The 19,658-nt window shown below is 43.2% G+C and overlaps 1 protein-coding gene across 3 annotated transcripts; it reads left to right on the top strand.

The window, feature by feature from the left end:
• Nucleotides 1-1,366: 1,366 nt before the first annotated feature.
• On the top strand, nucleotides 1,367-12,302 carry LOC115197235 (histone H4 transcription factor-like). 3 transcript variants are annotated; one of them, XM_029758576.1, is made up of 9 exons: nucleotides 1,367-1,886; nucleotides 9,034-9,258; nucleotides 9,521-9,632; nucleotides 9,882-10,034; nucleotides 10,169-10,246; nucleotides 10,373-10,493; nucleotides 10,724-10,862; nucleotides 11,068-11,201; nucleotides 11,471-12,302. In XM_029758576.1, the coding sequence occupies exons 1-9, from the start codon at nucleotides 1,713-1,715 to the stop codon at nucleotides 11,628-11,630; spliced, it is 1,296 nt and encodes a 431-aa protein (XP_029614436.1). In that variant the 5' UTR covers nucleotides 1,367-1,712; the 3' UTR covers nucleotides 11,631-12,302. The 3 variants fall into 3 exon arrangements, with proteins under 3 accessions (XP_029614436.1, XP_029614438.1, XP_029614439.1); XM_029758578.1 differs by having other exon boundaries at nucleotides 1,369-1,767; XM_029758579.1 differs by having other exon boundaries at nucleotides 1,451-1,483.
• The last annotated feature ends 7,356 nt before the right edge of the window (nucleotides 12,303-19,658 follow it).

The following is a 19,658-nucleotide window of genomic DNA, read 5'->3' as shown; positions in this document are numbered from 1 at the left end:
AATACATACCATACGAAACGTAACATATCATACTAAATGGGGTTCCTCAGATTTACATACAGAATAATACGAAATTCTCTGAGACCAGGTTGAGAATCTGCATTTAGTATGGGAATTTTACTTAGTTTCGGATGAACGATGAAGCACTGAATCACAATCATACAGTTGTGAAAAGAAACACAGGGGGGCCATGTCCAGGTCCAAACCAAGACTATATCGAGGATTTCTACTCTTTGTGACACAGACATATTGAGGGATTAGGAGGATATCTGTAGTTATTCTCTGAGGGGTTTAAAGCCTTACTTTAATTCTAGAGGAGTTGAGGGTGGAGAGAACTCAGGAGTAATAGGGGTGCGATTACAAGAGCTCAGTGGTGGAAAAAGTACCCAATTGTCATACTTGAGTAAAAGTAACAACACCTTAATAGAAAGTTACTCAATTAAAAAGGAAGTCACCCACAAAATTACTACTTTAGTAAAAGTCTAAAAGTATTTGGTTTTAAATATACTTAAGTATCAAAAGTAAATATAATAGCTAAAATATACTTAAATATCAAAAGTAAAAAGTATATATCATTTCAAATTCCTTATATTAAGCAAAGACGACAGCACAATTTTTTGTTTTTAAAATGTACGGCTTGCCAGGGGCACACTCCAACACTTAGACATTATTTAAAAAAGATGCATTTGTGTCAAGTGACACCGTCAAGTGAGTCCGCCTGAAGTATGTACATTTCACAATTTTCCTGTCCTGCGAAGCATTCAAAATGTAAAGAGTAGTTTGGGTTGTCGGGGAAAATGTATGGAGTAAAAAGTACAATATTGTCTTTAGTAATGTAGTGAAGTAAAAGTAAAAGTTGTCAAAAATATAAATAGTAAAGCCAAGTACAGATACCCCCAAAAAACTACTTAAGTAGTACTTTCAAGTATTGTTACTTTATACCACTGCAAGAGCTAGATGAATATACCAAGACTTTTCTTTGTATTATTGGTTAGGAGCTTATTAAAGAAGGACATGGAATGTGAAAACAGTTTTTTCTCAATCCATAACGTATTTGTAAGCTTTGCCTTCATAATGTTAGGCTCATTTGACACGGGGTTAATTCTGCTGGTTGTAAGAATGTAAATACAAGTGTACAATACTTTATGATGTGTTTTACGTTTGTAATGGAATGCTCAAACCAGGAAATAAATAAGTGTTCAGAACAAATCACTTCCTTTATGAAATTGTTATTTCATTATTTTGAGTCTAATGCCGAATACGGGCACTACTGATATTTCTAAATGGAACTGTTTCTAATCGTTCCTGTTTTCAGAGGTACATTTTCCAGTCGTACCCATCTCGCCCATGGAACCGCCTTACGTGATTGGCCAAGACATAATTGGGCTGACTTTTAGTGAAAGCCCATTGGACACTAACTATGAAGTGATTTCTGATTGGAACTCAGAAACACATCAGGAAACGTTGGGCTAACAACATCCAGGTAGCTAGCGAACTTGTAGATTTGTTTATTCTTAGTCCAAATAACTGAGCAATTGTGTTTTGTAATTTTCAACATTATCACATTCGTTGTCACACGTGGATATTAACGTTACTACCGTTAGCTAATGGCAGCTGTCCAGTTTAGCTAGCTAGCAAGACAATTTTCGTTTCCATATAACGACGTTATCTTTTTCCCAATACACGACCGTGCATAAGACTCATAGTGAGAGATGCCTCCTGCAAACAAACCGGCGAGAAAAGATGACTCACCGCTTGAGTTGGCATGTGAGTGGGGGTCTTGTCAAGAGTCATTCGATCAGATGCAGGAGTTCTGCGGGCATGTGGAGGGTCACTTCAAGGCGCTGGACATAGAGGAAGGTGACAATTTCTCATTTGGTGAGCAGGTAGGGGAGAATGGAGTCGTCTCTTTTCACAGCCTGTGCCTCCGACGTGGAGTGGCACTCTGTGAGAGACATTACATGAGAGGAAAAGCCAGTGAATGCTCAACTTTAACGTTTCATCAAAACACAGGACAAAGAAAAGTAAAAAGTTAATTTGATTTGAGATAAAGTACCTACGCCTATTGTGTATGGGATAATAATGAACCCTGTGAGTTTGTATTTTGAATTTCGTTGTTGCACATTGTTATTTGTGGCTGCAAGTACGATTTGCAAATGTGATTACATTTAGTGAGTTTGTATAATGTGTAACTTGACATTTGAATACATTGAATAAGATTTGCAAGCATTTATTTTTACGACTATGAATATTCTGCTGTGAATCAAAAATACACTTGTACATTTTAATCTGCGCGCTAATTTCTGTCACGTTACCAAGAGATTCGTAAACTCGTAGAAAGTTTTTAAGTTTGTAAACAGAGATTCATAAGTCAAAAGTTTTATTTGAGCTGGTGTGGGGCCAGTACTTTTTTACTTCTGACCAATCAGCCTCCTATTGCTGCAACCATTGGCTGGATTGTTCCATCAATCAAATTTCAGAAAGTAGTAAAAATTCAATTGGGGTGTCGAAGAAGATTGGTGTCAATTGCAAACAGTGCCAGACCTAGTTCTGGTGGTGAAATGGAAGTGAATAAGGGTGAGTTAAGCTGGGTGGAAGGTGTAGTAAAGAGCTTGGAGCCCGTGCCTGGCATTGATGTTGATGAAGAATATGGTCCAGGAGGAGAGACATTTTTGGAGAAAGTGGATCCTTGCCTTTTGGTGGACCTATTTGTGGTTTCAGGGTGGGTGGGGAAGATGTTGAATCAGTGAAGGTAACCTATAGTGGACTTGTGATGTTTTGTTTCTTTGGACCAAAGGGAGTGAGTGCTCTGTCACGCAACATGGGTCAAGATCTGTTTCTTGCTTTGCGATTAGGAATAGGGCACCATTGAAGGAGTGATTTCTGTAGTAGCGTTAAGTGTACAGGTTGAGGATTCCTGGTGTTTGTGGCTCCCGCTGTTTGGTGTGACGCAGACCTGTTAGAGCTTTTGTGACGAATCCACTGCAGTGTTTCAGGTACAACATTTATGGTCATGTAGCAGCAGTATTTAGGAGGGAGATACCAAGATGTGGGAATTATACAGGAGGGCATGGGACAGAGGATTGGGTTGTTTGGGTAGGTAAAGTTTCATGTGTCAACTGTAGGGGTGACCATGTTGCTGGGGCTCGGAAGTGTCCGGTGCGAGAGAGGCAGTTGGAGGTGATCAGAGTAGTGCAGAAGGTGTCGTATGCTGAGGCAGTGAAGAAAGTAGAGGAGGATGGGTCAAGGGTGAGGGATCCTGAGACCATCTCTGTGAGTATTGGATTTGTGCTAGCACCAAGGGATTGGCCAATGAGTGATATGCTCAGTGGTGTAAAGTACTTCAGTAAAAATACTAAATTACTTAAGTGTTTTCTTGCGGTATCTATACTATTTATATTTTTGTCTTACCATGGACTGTAAACATTTTCCAAAATATAAATACTATTTATATTTTGGAAAATGTTTACTTTTACTTTACTGAGTACATTCCTAAAGAAAATAATTGTATTTTTACTCCATACATTTTTCCCTGACACCCAAAAGTACTTGTTCCATTTTGAATGCTTGGCAGGACTAGGGCTGTTACGGTGACCGTATTACTGCCACACCGACGGTCACGAGTCATGACTGCAGTCAAATTCCATGTGACCGTTTAGTCACAGTAATTAGGCTTCACCAAGCTCTGATGCTGCTGATGGTCATTAGTAGCCAACCAAACGTGCTAACTGCCTGGTACTCAGCACTCTATTGAGCATTGAATCACTCTGACTTCAATGCAAATGAAATCGAAAATCTAATCAAACAGTTCATGATAGCTCATGTTGCGCAATATTTCTAAAGGCAATGCGTGATAGAGTAATAGAGAATGGCCTCTATTAAAAAGAGGATCCCATCAGCTTTATATAGGCTAGGCCTACTATGCGTATTTCTCAAATATTCCTGATATTAAGCACATTTGCTTCTCTTTACAACGGAATATAGCCTATCTGGCTGGCATGAAAATAAACCATAGCAAAGCATCCTCCATTTGCTATTTAAGTGCATAGGTTTTTTTCTCCTCCCTGCCCCTGTTTTGAGACGGGTGCATGATAATGGTCCATTCTAAATCAAAACAAATGTCACATATTATTTAGTGTATATATAAAGACAAGATTAAATCAAGAACAGTCTGATGGGTGACAATATTATCATGTCACTTGTGAATGATTATATTATCGCTTGTGAATGATGCCAAGCTTGTGTGCGAGAATCAGTGCATGCCTTTTTTGTCTGTAAATGGAGAAAGTTCAGCACTGTTGCTACTCTCCCTAAGAGTGGCCATCCTGTAAAGATGACTGCAAGAGCACAGCGCAGAATGCTCAATGAGGTTAAGAAGAATCCTAGAGTGTCAGCTAAAGACTTTCAGAAATCTCTGGAACATGCTAAAATCTCTGACGAGTCTACGATATGTAAAACACTAAACAAGAATGGTGTTCAGGGGAGGACACCACGGAAGAAGCCACTGCTGTCCAAAAAAACCAATTTCTGCACGTCTGAAGTTTGCAAAAGAGCACCTGGATGCAAAATATTCTGTGCAGGACAGTTGAAACGTAAGTTGAGTTATTTGGAAGGAACACACAACACTATGTGTGGAGAAAAAAATGGCACAGCACACCAACATCAAAACCTCATCTCAACTGTAAAGTATGGTGGAGGGAGCATCATGGTTTGGGCTGCTTTGCTACCTCTGGGCCTGGACAGCTTGCTATCATTGACGGAAAAATAAATTCCCATGTTTATCAAACATTTTGCAGGAATTTTGAAGCTCAACAGAAGTTGGGCAGGACAACAACCTAAAACACAGTAGTAAATCAACAACAGAATGGCTTCAACAGAAGAAAATACGCCTTCTGGTGTGGCACAGTCAGAGTCCTGACCTCAACCCGATTGAGATGCTGTGGCATGACCTATAGAGTGGTTCACACCAGACATCCCAAGAATATTGCTGAACTGAAACAGTTTCGTAAAGATGAATGGTACAAAATTCCTCCTGACCGTTGTGCAGGTCTGATCTGCAACTACAGAAAATGTTTAGGTTATTCAATCAAATGTATTTATTAAGCCCTTCTTACATCCATCGATGTCACAAAGTGCTATACAGAAACCCAGCCTAAAAGAGGATCAATAAGTTATGAATTCCAGGGGTTCACATACTTTCTCCATCCTACAGTCGTGGCCAAAAGTTGAGAATGACACAAATATTAATTTTGCTGCCTCAGTTTGTATGATGGCAATTTGCATATACTCCAGAATGTTATGAAGAGTGATCAGATGAATTGCAATTAATTGCAAAGTCCCTCTTTTTGCCATGCAAATGAACTGAATCCCCCAAAAACATTTCCACTGCAATTCAGCCCTGCCACAAAAGGACCAGCTGACATCATGTCAGTGATTCTCTCGTTAACGCAGGTGTGAGTGTTGATGAGGACAAGGCTGGAGATCACTCTGTCATGCTGATTGAGTTTGAATAACAGACTGGAAGCTTCAAAAGGAGGATGGTGCTTGGAATCATTGTTCTTCCTCTGTCAACCGTGGTTACCTGCATGGAAACACGTGCCGTCACCATTGCTTTGCACAAAAAGGGCTTCACAGGAAAGGATATTGCTGCCAGTAAGATTGCACCTAAATCAACCATTTATCGGATCATCAAGAACTTCAAGGAGAGCGGTTCAATTGTTGTGAAGAAGGCTTCAGGGCGCCCAAGAAAGTTGAGCATGCACCAGGACTGTCTCCTAAAGTTGATTCAGCTGCAGGATCGGGGCACCACCAGTACAGAGCTTGCTCAGGAATGGCAGCAGGCAAGTGTGAGTGCATCTGCACGCACAGTGAGGCGAAGACTTTTGGAAGATGGCCTGGTGTCAAGAAGGGCAGCAAAGAAGCCACTTCTCTCCAGGAAAAACATCGGGGACAGACTGATATTCTGCAAAAGGTACAGGGATTGGACTGCTGAGGACTGGGGTAAAGTAATTTTCTCTGAATCCCCTTTCCTATTGTTTGGGGCAGCCGGAAAAAAGCTTGTCCGGAGGCGACAAGGCGAGCGCTACCATCAGTCCTGTGTCATGCCAACAGTAAAGCATCCTGAGACCATTCATGTGTGGGGTTGCTTCTCAGCCAAGGGAGTGGGCTCACTCACAGTTTTGCCTAAGAACACAGCCATGAATAAAGAATGGTACCAACACATCCTCCGAGAGCAACTTCTCCCAACCATCCAGGAACAGTTTAGTGACGAACAATGCTGTTTCCAGCATGATGGAGCACCTTGCCATAAGGCAAAAGTGATAACTAAGTGGCTCGGGGAACAAAACATCGATATTTTGGGTCCATGGTCAGGAAACTCCCATACCTTAATCCCATTGAGAACTTGTGGTCAATCCTCAAGAGGCAGGTGGACAAACAAACCTACAAACTCCAAGCATTGATTATGCAAGAATGGGCTGCTATCAGTCAGGATGTGGCCCAGAAGTTAATTGACAGCATGCCAGGGCGGATTGCAGAGGTCTTGAAAAAGAAGGGTCAACACTGCAAATATTGACTCTTTGCATCAACGTCATGTAATTGTCAATAAAAGCGTTTGACACTTATGAAATGCTTGTAATTAAACTTCAGTTTTCCATAGTAACATCTGACAAAAATATCTAAAGACACTGAAGCAGCAAACTTTGTGGAAATTAATATTTGTGTCATTCTCAACTTTTGGCCACGACTGTACACTGAATGTTTACATGGTGTGTTCAATAAAGACATGAACACGTATAATTGTGTGTTATTAGATTAAGTACACTGTTTTTGTCTGTTATGACAAGTTTCAGAAGAAAGTTCTGTTTCTGGCCAATTTGAGCCTGTAGTCGAACCCACAAATGTTGATACTCCAGATACTCAGCTAGTCCAAAGAAGGCCATTTTTTTTTCTTTTTTAATCAGAACAACGGTTTTCAGCTGTGCTAACATAACTGCAAAAGGGTTTTCTAATGATCAATTAGTCTTTTAAGATGATAAACTTGGATTATCTAACACAACGTGCCATTGGAACACAGGAGTGATGGTTGCTGGTAATGGTCCTCTGTACGCCTATGTAGATATTCCATAAAAAATCTGCCTTTTCCAGCTACAATAGTCATTTAAAACATTAACATTGTCTACACTGTATTTATGATCAATTTGATGTTATTTTAATGGACAGAAAATGTGCTTTTCTTTCAAAAACAAGAATTTCTAAGTGACCCCACTTTGTAATGTAACAAAGTGGAAAAAGTCAAAGGGTGTGAATACTTTCCGAATGCACTGTAAACAGTGTACATCATGAGTGTCTTCCACAATTATAATATACTGCTCAAAAAAATAAAGGGAACACTTAAACAACACATCCTAGATCTGAATGAAATTAATAATCTTATTAAATACTTTTTTCTTTACATAGTTGAATGTGCTGACAAATCACACAAATAATCAATGGAAATCCAATTTATCAACCCATGGAGGTCTGGATTTGGAGTCACACTCAAAATTAAAGTGGAAAACCACACTACAGGCTGATCCAACTTTGATGTAATGTCCATAAAACAAGTCAAATTGAGGCTCAGTAGTGTGTGGCCTCCACGTGCCTGTATGACCTCCCTACAATGCCTGGGCATGCTCCTGATGAGGTGGCGGATGGTCTCCTGAGGGATCTCCTCCCAGACCTGGACTAAAGCATCTGCCAACTCCTGGACAGTCTGTGGTGCAACGTGGCGTTGGTGGATGGAGCGAGACATGATGTCCCAGATGTGCTCAATTGGATTCAGGTCTGGGGAACGGGCGGGCCAGTCCAAGCATCAATGCCTTCCTCTTGCAGGAACTGCTGACACACTCCAGCCACATGAGGTCTAGCATTGTCTTGCATTAGGAGGAACCCAGGGCCAACCGCACCAGCATATGGTCTCACAAGGGGTCTGAGGATCTCATCTCGGTACCTAATGGCAGTCAGGCTACCTCTGGCGAGCACATGGAGGGCTGTGCGGCCCCCCAAAGAAATGCCACCCCACACCATGACAGACCCACCGCCAAACCGGTCATGCTGGAGGATGTTGCAGGCAGCAGAACGTTCTCCACGGCGTCTCCAGACTCTGTCACGTCTGTCACGTGCTCAGTGTGAACCTGCTTTCATCTGTGAAGAGCACAGGGCGCCAGTGGCAAATTTGCCAATCTTGGTGTTCTCTGGCAAATGCCAAACGTCCTGCACGGTGTTGGGCTGTAAGCACAACCCCCACCTGTGGACGTCGGGCCCTCATACCACCCTCATGGAGTCTGTTTTTGACCGTTTGAGCAGACACATGCACATTTGTGGCCTGCTGGAGGTCATTTTGCAGGGCTCTGGCAGTGCTTCTCCTGCTCCTCCTTGCACAAAGGCGGAGGTAGCGGTCCGGCTGCTGGGTTGTTGCCCTCCTACGGCCTCCTCCACGTCTCCTGCTGTACTGGCCTGTCTCCTGGTAGTGCCTCCATGCTCTGGACACTACGCTGACAGACACAGCAAACGTTCTTGCCACAGCTCGCATTGATGTGCCATCCTGGATGAGCTGCGCTACCTGAGCCACTTGTGTGGGTTGTAGACTCCGTCTCATGCTACCACTAGAGTGAAAGCACCGCCAGCATTCAAAAGTGACCAAAACATCAGCCAGGAAGCTTAGGAACTGAGAAGTGGTCTGTGGTCCCCACCTGCAGAACCACTCCTTTATTGGGGGTGTCTATAATTTCCACCTGTTGTCTATTCCATTTGCACAACAGCATGTGACATTTATTGTCAATCAGTGTTGCTTCCTAAGTGGACAGTTTGATTTCACAGAAGTGTGATTGACTTGGAGTTACATTGTGTTGTTTAAGTGTTCCCTTAATTTTTTTGAGCAGTGTATTATAATAATAATAATAATAATAGTAATAATAACCGAACCCTGCGAGTTTGTATTTGGAATTTCATGGTCACACATTGAAATCCATGTCTCTTGTTTTCTGTCACTAGAGGAGCACAGTTGTGTATGGAAAGACTGGGTTCTGCTCTGTGGCGAGTGCTAAGGAGTTGAAGCGCCATGTGTATTTCCACTGTTACCACACCAAGCTGAAGCAGTGGGGCCAGGGGGTATTCAAGGCCCAGCCCAGCCTCGGCACCTGCGCCATTGGCCTCCACAACCGCAACATCGTGCTTGACATAACAGACAACTTCATCTGTTCCCACTGGCAATGTGAGGTGAGATGCTGTTAGTGTGGGTCATATCTAGCTTCGATGTGAAGCTCGTATACAGACAGACATGGTATTAAGCCAGGCATAGGCAAGGGACATGCATAGAACACACAGTGCTGTTTTCTTTAGATGGGTTTAGGTTCTATTCAAGTGGATGAAGCACATCCAGTTTAAGTGAGGAAGTTATCAGATCGTGTACTTTTGTTGGTCTCACCCTCGTAGTAACCATCTTTGACAGTAATACGTCTTTTTGTATGTGTGTTTGCAGCAACCCTCTCTGGTCAACCCAGAGTGGTTCTACCGCCATGTGGAGATGCACAGCATGTGTATGGACGTACCCTCTGCTGATAAGGAGACATTGGTGTGCTGTGGCTGGAAGGGTGAGTCCACTGACCCCTGTCAAGATGCGAGTATAGAAGGTGGCAGCTTACAACTATTCAGGAGAAACCAAGAGGTGACTGAGTCTTTCAGTTGGTGTGTAGTTATTTTTTTTATTATCTTGGAATTGACAGTGGATAAAATAGGTAAGAGCAGGGTTGGCCTATAACCAGCTGTAATGATATCTGGAACCAGAGTGAATACCACAACTGAGAATATCAACTACTTATTTTCCCCTGACTTTTCTCTAGACTGCGAGGCCAAGTTTAAAGGGCGTTTTAAGCTGCGGGAGCACCTGCGGAGCCACACTGGGAAGAAGGTGGTGGCCTGCCCAATCTGTGGAGGGATGTTCGCCAACAACACCAAGTTCTTTGACCACATCAGACGGCAGACCACCATCAAGGGTGAGAGGGGATGTTCAGGGGTGGATTGCATTTAGGGCTTTGTTAACATTGAAGTATAACCCAATAACATATTTACTACTTAATGACTGTCTCGTGTGTGTGTGTGTGTGTGTTCCTTCCCTTGTCTCTCGTAGGTCAGAGGTTTCAGTGCTCCCACTGCTCCAAGCGCTTTGCAACGGAGAGACTACTGAGGGACCACATGAGGAATCATGGTCAGTCCCTTGAACTCCCGTCTTTGTATTTATATCACACGTTGATCAATCGCTACTATCATTTGTTGCCGAGTAGTGCTGTGTTCTGATCTGCTCCTTTTTCTCTCTATCCCTATCTGCTGTTAGTGAACCACTACAAGTGTCCATTGTGTGACATGACCTGCCCGTCGCCCTCATCGCTACGGAACCACATCAAGTTCCGCCATAGCAACGAGAAACCTTACAGCTGTGAATACTGCGAGTACAGGTAGGTTAATAGATTAGGTAGATACTAAAGTAATACCCAGGACTCCCGGTCTATAGTATAAGCCAACACTATCCGTCTTTGACAGAGATGATGTCCATACTTTATTATAAAAGGAAATGAATTATATTTAAGAAGTACCTGTTTAGTGTGGTCAAGTGTTAACAATTGCCTGAATGTTAGTAAAGGGTGATCCATCATAACCCATCTTTCCTGTGGTGTGTGTGTCTCAGCTGTAAAAACCTTATCGACCTTTGTAAACACCTGGACACCCACAGCACTGAGCCGGCCTACCGCTGTGGCCTCACTAACTGTGACTACACCACACGCTCACTGCACTCCATCAAGAACCACTACAAGAAAGTACATGAGGTGAGAGAGAGATTTATACTTTTCACTCTGCTGAGCCAAGCTAAGCTGTACTGGACAGGCCTAGTTATGGATTCACCATAGTTGCTGGAACCGTGCTGAAAATAACAATTTGAAGCCCTGTTGTGCAAGTCAGCCATGTAAAGACAACTCTAATGTATGCGCTCAAAGCCTGAACTATATTTGAACATGTTTACCTTTTGTGTAGTCAACTCAGGGAGATTTTGTGGTCCGCTACAAGTGTCATGTCTGTGAGCAGTGCTTCACTAGGGGAAACAACCTCACTGCCCACCTCCGCAAGAAGCACCAGTTCAAATGGCCCTCCGGACACCCCCGATTCAGGTACCAACTACTGAGCCATTCAACATGGCAAACAGAACATTTATAACCAGCATACTAGGGGACAGCCAATTCTGAAGTGCTTGAGATTGTATCTAACAGCATGTTTATGTGGAGATGGTCCGCATTGGTAAGATCTCATTCAATATAAGTAGTTTGGCTCCAGAATCATTAGTCGGTGAATGGGAATGAATGCGAAAGTCTGAGCCTCTTTGGATCATCATTTTGGTCTTGTGGCTAACTATTCTTTCTCTCTTCCCTCTCTCTCCCAGGTATAAGAAACACAAGGACGGCTTTATGCGTCTGCTGCTGATTCGCTATGAGAGCATGGAACTGACTGAGCAACTGATGAGAGAGAGAGAGAGACAGGAGGGAGAGGACGCTTCCCAGACAGATAGCCTGGGGAGGACGAGGAGGATGCCAGGGCGGTAGCACACTCCACGGACATACAGGTGGAGATGAGGGGTGCTGTTGGAGGGTGGGGTGGGGGATCAGGGGGAGGGGGTGTTCTATGTTCTGACTAGTGGTGACCCGTCTCAGGCAGGGGAGGACACTGTGATGCTACAGGACACTGCTCAGCAGCGGGGCATGCAGGTCGTATAACTACTACAACCCCTCACATATACTGCTCCTCTCATGGCTCTCGCATCTGGGCAGTGACCCAGCACAGAGGCACCAGGACTTAAGGAATGTTGAGACGGGAGAGCTGCACCTGTCACTAGGCACACCTGTGTGAGGAGGAGGACCTCTTCAAGGATTCAGAGTATGGAGGGAAATTAACAGTGGCTCCTAAATATTGAGATTCAACCAGCAGAGCTGGCCTTATCTGCCCTCAGTGCAGGGCACACGCATCACAGCACAGATTTTAGAAGATGTGGAGTTGAACTGAAGAGGTGTTTTCCAACATCTGATCCATCATTTGTGGAGACCCAGACAGTTGCTATGTTTTGCATCATAACATTTTTGAGCTAAGCTGAAGGGACTCGATAGGGGTAGTCTATATTATAATGCAGGATCAATAAATTAACCAGCTAACTTGCCTAAATGTTACTCGTTTCAGGAAACTAGCCGTATGTCAAGCGTCACTACCGTAATTTCCGGACTATTGAGCGCACCTGAATATAAGCCGCACCCACTGAATTTTTTTACAATTATTATTTTGAACATAAATAAGCCGCACATGTCTATAAGCCGCAGGTGCCTACCGGTACATTGAAACAAATTAACTTTACACAGGCTTTAACGAAACACGGCTTGTAACAAAAAATAAAAAATTAGCAGTAAACAGTAGCCTACCAAGAAAGTCATTGCTCCAGACCAAGCTCCCATGCAGCAGCTCTATTTCCTTTTCCAACAGCCAGATCAATCGCCTTCAACTTGAAAGCTGCATCATATGCATTTCTCCGTGTCTTTGCCATGATGAGGGTGACAAAATGACTACCGTAATCAGAATGATGGGAAGTTTGAGCGTGCTCGATTTAATCTAAACAGTAAACCAAAAAGTTGTTTGACCTTAACCCGTTCGGCAATTTCATTGGTCTAATGAAAGCTTAATGCCGGCAAAAAACTGAGCACGTCACAGAATGTTTTTTTTAAATGTATTTATTATTTATTTATTTTATTTGAAAGCGAAAACAATCCATATATTAGCCGCGTCATTGTTTAAGCCGCGAGGTTCAAAGCCTGGGAAAAAAGTAGCAGCTTATAGTCCGGAAATTATGGTACTTCACAGGAGGCATTTGAACGTCAACTTTATTTTGGTTTTTGTTGGCAGAAATGTGTTCTGGAACATGTGAACTTTCATGTGCCTTAATAACAAATGTGTATGCCATCTGTAAATAGGAATAAAATACAATCCATGGAAAAAGACCGGAACCTTCCCTCTAGCCATGACTGGCTGGACATGCCGAGAGATGAGTTTGGATTGGTCTGCCATGTATTCCATTTCTGTCTATAACATGAGCTGGTCACTATGTGTAGGTAATCCTTTCTAATATGTATTTTTTGAAAGGCTGTTTGTATTAAACACCTGTCTCTGGATTACATCTTCAAACTAAGGGCAACCATAGCATACATGACAGAGAGAGAAGCATTTATACGGGTAAGAGAGTCTAGCTACATTTTCAGATATTATACGTTTCTAATTTTGTCAAAGTTGTTTTCATTGCAATTTAAAGCGTACTGTTAGCTAGTTAGCTAATGTTAGCTGGCTGGCTCGCTAGCTAACCTTTTGTGTATGGTCTGTGTAGTAATATTATTTGTAAATCTGAGCCATATGCATTGCTAGCTAACATTGAACCTAGTTGGTAAGCTTTTGATACCTGCAGATTCATGCAGGGTAGTAACGTTATGAGTTGGGATTATGGTAGCTAGCTACATGTCTAAACAAAAGACTCAAAAGAAGTGCATGTGACATATAAACTTTGATATAGTGTGAGTTCACGAGAGCCAGTAATGTGAAGAATAACATGATTTGCACCAAATTAGGATATAACGTTAGGCCAACGAGACTGTCCAAGTTTATATATAGTAAGTTTGTGTTTAAACAGATGGGTTTATTGGTGTTAAAATACACCAGTTATGCTATTTTGGACCACCAGGCTGCTGATGTCATGAAGCCTGTCGTTTTTGCGTTTATACTTTCATAACCAAGATGGCATAGCAGTCAGACGTCCTTTGTCCTTGTCATGTGTGTATACAACAGTGTTGCGAGGGACTACTGTGGACCTAACCTCAACATCATAGGGCTAACGCATAGAACACTGTGGAGGCAAAGATAGAACTTTTTCTCTGTTTCCCCAACAAACTCCGTAAGTTGTTGTCATGAGGCGTAGAGTAACAGTGGTGATGAAGATTAGGGGGACGGGGTCTCTCCTAGCAAAGAGGTTATGTTGGGAATAATGAGTTGTCCCTTAGCTCAACCTGCTCATTCAATCTATCCTGGAACCTGGAATGAGCTGGTTGTGGGGTTGAGACCTTAATCTTGTTACCCACACCAGCCCAGGGAAGAGGAGAGGTGGAGGTCAGAGAGAAGGGCCAAGTTAACTATGTAACAGCATGTTTATGTGGAGTGGAGATAGAGTAGCTTGGATTGACATTGTTGGAGAAATATTTATTCATGAATGGATGGAATACATAATATGCAATGTGTTTGAGTGTATTTGTAAATGGATGGAATACACTTTAAAACTCTTTATTTCTCCTCATGTTACAGCCATTGGTTGTACTGACTTTATTGATTGTAAGATATACAGTACCAGTCAAAAGTTTGGACACACCTACTCATTCAAGGGTTTTTCATTATTTTTACTATTTTCTACATTGTAGATTAATAGTGAAGACATAAAAACTATGAAATAATCATGTAGTAACCAAAAAAGTGTTAAATAAATCCAAATATTTTATATTTGAGATTCTTCAAATAGCCACCTGTTGCTTTGATGACAGCTTTGCACACTCTTGGCATTCTCTCAACCAGCTTCACCTGGAATGCTTTTCCAACAGTCTTGACGGAGTTCCCACATGCTGAGCACTTGTTGGCTGCTTTTCCTTCACTCTGCGTTCATTCCAAACCTTCTCAATTGGGTTGAGGTTGGGGGATTGTGGAGGCCAGGTCATCTGATGCAGCACTCCATCACTTTCCTTCTTGGTCAAATAGCACTTACACAGCCTGGAGGTCTGTTGGGTCATTGTCCTGTTGAAAAACAAATTATAGTCCCACTAAGCCCAAACAAGATGAGATAGCATATCGCTGCAGAATGCTGTGGTAGCCATGCTGGTTAAGTGTGCCTTGAATTCTAAATAAATAATAAATTACAGACAGTGTCACTAGCAAAGCACCCTGTGGTGGTTAATTTCTTTATCAAATGAGGACAGACAAACGTATCACACAATTCAGAGTTAAACTTCAACTAAATCTTTATTCACTTAATAAGGGAGCAGGTCAATACCTCACACACATACAAAGTGAATCGATTGAGTGCTCTGCAATAATGATGGCTGGTCAACAAATCACCCTCAGATGATTAGTTGAAAGCCCCGAGACAAAGAATATAACACCTTTTTATAGCAAAGTACATCCTCCTGAATGTTCATGACAAACAACAGATGTATTGAATGGGTCACAAGGTTAAGAATTGTATGAAAGATACTAATAATTCACAGACAGTATCTGCTGTAAAGACTGTTCTCATTGTATAGAGACCAGAATCTGGCCCCGAGCCATCTCTCCCTGATATCTTCCAGTCAAACCAGGGTAATCTCCCTCACATGAATGGAATGTGGCCTAAGGCATCGTACATCTCCTGTCAGCATTAAGCCTCCAGAGGCCCATTCTCAGTAGAACACACACAGATGAGTGTTCTAAGAACCCCCTATTCTGTTGCATTTAACAACCATTTGATGCAATAAGTGTTTATAACAATCTTGTAATTTCTCACACATTCCCCCATTTTGAGAATCCTCTCAACTTAAAATAAAATTACAAGATTTAAATACATTAATTCACATGTAGAAAATGCATACATTCTTCATAAAACAAGAAGCATAATTCATTGCATGGGTTCCTGCACGTGACTGGCTGTTATAGCACGTGCTCAGCCTCCTCCCAAGAAACTTAACACTGTCTCCCATTTCAACCTCCAACACATTCTAAACATTCTACCAATTTGTCTGGGGAGGTTATGATACACAGTCACCTGCAGGAACCCATGAAGAAAAACAGAAGATGCATACAGTTTATGAGAGTCAAAGCTATATCTTCATAGACGGTGAAAAGCAAATATTGAATGCCTAATGCAGGGCATGCAACAATTGAGTTTAATAAAATAAGCTTTAGTTATCTATCACACTCCAATGGATCAGCATGATGGAAATAACTATTTCCATCCCAGAAACTAAAATTAGCATATCTTGTTGGACAACTCCAGTGGGTGACTCCTGGTTTATTAAAATGTATTGTTTGGGTGCCTAATGAACATGACCCAGGACAAGCATCATGATTCCGCTACTTATAAGGCAACTCGTACAGATCAAATAGATTAGTATCAGTTTCACTCTCAGGATCAGAGTTCACCCTCTCCATTCACCAGGGCACGCTGAGAATATTGTCAACATCTTTAGTACACACAACAATCAAAACAATCCATAATATATTAATTGCTTCACTCATATAGTTAACATACACAACCCAAATCAATCTGTCAGTTTTTAAAAATCAGTCAGTTTCCATATCATAATCAAAACCCAATTAAATATTATGTGTGTGTGTGTATATATATATATATATATATATACTGCTCAAAAAAATAAAGGGAACACTTAAACAACACATCCTAGATCTGAATGAAATAAATAATCTTATTAAATACTTTTTTCTTTACATAGTTGAATGTGCTGACAACAAAATCGCACAAATCAATGGAAATCCAATTTATCAACCCATGGAGGTCTGGATTTGGAGTCACACTCAAAATTAAAGTGGAAAACCACACTACAGGCTGATCCAACTTTGATGTAACGTCCTTAAAACAAGTCAAAATGAGGCTCAGTAGTGTGCGTGTGTGGCCTCCACGTGCCTGTATGACCTCCCTACAACGCCTGGGCATGCTCCTGATGAGGTGGCGGATGGTCTCCTGAGGGATCTCCTCACAGACCTGGACTAAAGCATCCGCCAACTCCTGGACAGTCTGTGGTGCAACGTGGCGTTGGTGGATGGAGCGAGACATGATGTCCCAGATGTGCTCAATTGGATTCAGGTCTGGGGAACGGGCGGGCAAGTCCAAGCATCAATGCCTTCCTCTTGCAGGAACTGCTGACACACTCCAGCCACATGAGGTCTAGCATTGTCTTGCATTAGGAGGAACCCAGGGCCAACCGCACCAGCATATGGTCTCACAAGGGGTCTGAGAATCTCATCTCGGTACCTAATGGCAGTCAGGCTACCTCTGGCGAGCACATGGAGGGCTGTGCGGCCACCCAAAGAAATGCCACCCCACACCATGACTGACCCACCGCCAAACCGGTCATGCTGGAGGATGTTGCAGGCAGCAGAACGTTCTCCACGGCGTCTCCAGACACTGTCACGTCTGTCAAGTGCTCAGTGTGAACCAGCTTTCATCTGTGAAGAGCACAGGGCCCCATGTGGCGAGTTTGCCAATCTTGGTGTTCTCTGGCAAATGCCAAACGTCCTGCACGTGTTGGGCTGTAAGCTCAACCCCCACCTGTGGATGTCGGGCCCTCATACCACCCTCATGGAGTCTGTTTCTGACCGTTTGAGCAGACACATGCACATTTGTGGCCTGCTGGAGGTCATTTTGCAGGGCTCTGGCAGTGCTCCTCCTGCTCCTCCTTGCACAAAGGCGGAGGTAGCGGTCCTGTTGCTGGGTTGTTGCCCTCCTACGGCCTCCTCCACGTCTCCTGATGTACTGGCCTGTCTCCTGGTAGCGCCTCCATGCTCTGGACACTACGCTGACGGACACAGCAAACCTTCTTGCCACAGCTCGCATTGATGTGCTATCCTGGATGAGCTGCACTACCTGAGCCACTTGTGTGGGTTGTGGACTCCGTCTCATGCTACCACTAGAGTGAAAGCACCGACAGCATTTAAAAGTGACCAAAACATCAGCCAGGAAGCATAGGAACTGAGAAGTGGTCTATGGTCACCACCTGCAGAACCACTCCTTTATTGGGGGTGTCTTGCTTATTGCCTATAATTTCCACCTGTTGTCTATTCCATTTGCACAACAGCATGTGAAATTTATTGTCAATCAGTGTTGCTTCCTAAGTGGACAGTTTGATTTCACAGAAGTGTGATTGACTTGGAGTTACATTGTGTTGTTTAAGTGTTCCCTTTTATTTTTTTGAGCAGTGTATATATATATATATATATATATATATATATATATATATAATACCAACATGTTTTAAGCAGACCACCATAGTGCCTGTGCCCAAAAACACTAAGGTAACCTACCTAAATGACTACCGACCCGTAACACACATATGTAGCCATGAAGTGCTTTGAAAGGCTGGTCATGGCTCACATCAACACCATTATCCCAGAAACCCTAGACCCACTCCAGTTTGCATACCGCCCCAACAGATCCACAGATGATGCAATCTCTATTGCACTCCACACTGCTTTTTCCCACCTGGACAAACGGAACACCTTATGTGAGAATGCCATTCATTGACTAAAGCTCAGCGTTCAACACCATAGTACCCTCAAAGCTTATCACTAAGCTAAGGACCCTGGAACTAAACACCTCCCTCTGCAACTGGATCCTGGACTTCCTGAGGGGCCGCCCCCCCAGGTGGTAAGGGTAGGTAACAACACATCCGCCACGCTGATCCTCTCAGGGGTGCGTGCTCAGTCCCCTCCTGTACTCCCTGTTCACTAATGACTGCACGACTCCAACACCATCTTTAAGTTTGCAGACGACACAACAGTGGTAGGCCTGATCACCGACAATGACGAGACAGCCTATAGGGAGGAGGTCAGAGACCTGGCTGGATGGTGCCAGAATAACATCCTATCCATCAACATAACCAAGACTAAGGAGATGATTGTGGACTACAGGAAAAGGAGGACTGAGCACGCCCCCATTCTCATCGACGTGGCTATAGTGGAGCAGGTTGAGAGCTTCAAGTTCCTTGGTGTCCACATCACCAACAAACTAGAATGGTCCAAACACACCAAGACAGTCGTAAAGAGGGCACGACAAAGCCTATTCCCCCTCAGGAAACTAAAAAGAATTGGCATGGGTCCTCAGATCCTCAAAAGGTACTACAGTTGCACCATCAACAGCAAACTGACTGGTTGCATCACTGCCTGGTACGGCAACTGCTCGGCCTCCGACTGCAAGGCACTACAGAGGGTAGTGCGTACGGCCCAATACATCACTGGGGCTAAGCTGCCTGCCATCCATGACCTCTACACCAGGCGTGTCAGAGGAAGGCCCTAAAAATTGTCAAAGACCCCACCCACCGCAGTCATAGAGTGTTCTCTCTACTACCGCATGGCAAGCAGTAATGGAGTGCCAAGTCTAGGACCAAAAGGCTTCTCAACAGATTTTACCCCCAAGCCATAAGACTCCTGAACAGGTAATCAAATGGCTACCCGGACTATTTGCATTGTGTGTGTGTCCCCCCCCCCAACCCAACCCCTATTTTACGCTGCTGCTACTCTCTGTTTATCATATACACAGTCACTTTAACCATACCTACATGTACATAGGACCTCAATTAGCCCGACTAACCGGTGCCCCCTAACATTGGCTCCCTGGACTATCTGCATTGTCTCCCACCACCCGCCAACCCCTCTTTTACGCTACAGCTACTCTCTGTTTATCATATATGCAGTCACTTTAACCATAGGTACATGTACATAGTACCTCAATTAGCCTGACTAACTGGTGCCTGTAAATAGCCTCGCTACTGTTATTATTCACTGTCTTTCTA

This window comes from Salmo trutta, chromosome 7 (genome assembly GCF_901001165.1).
Source record: "Salmo trutta chromosome 7, fSalTru1.1, whole genome shotgun sequence".
Classification (NCBI taxonomy): domain Eukaryota; kingdom Metazoa; phylum Chordata; class Actinopteri; order Salmoniformes; family Salmonidae; genus Salmo; species Salmo trutta.
The sequence above is the reverse complement of the archived record's forward strand: the minus strand, read 5'-3'. Positions and strand labels throughout refer to the sequence as shown.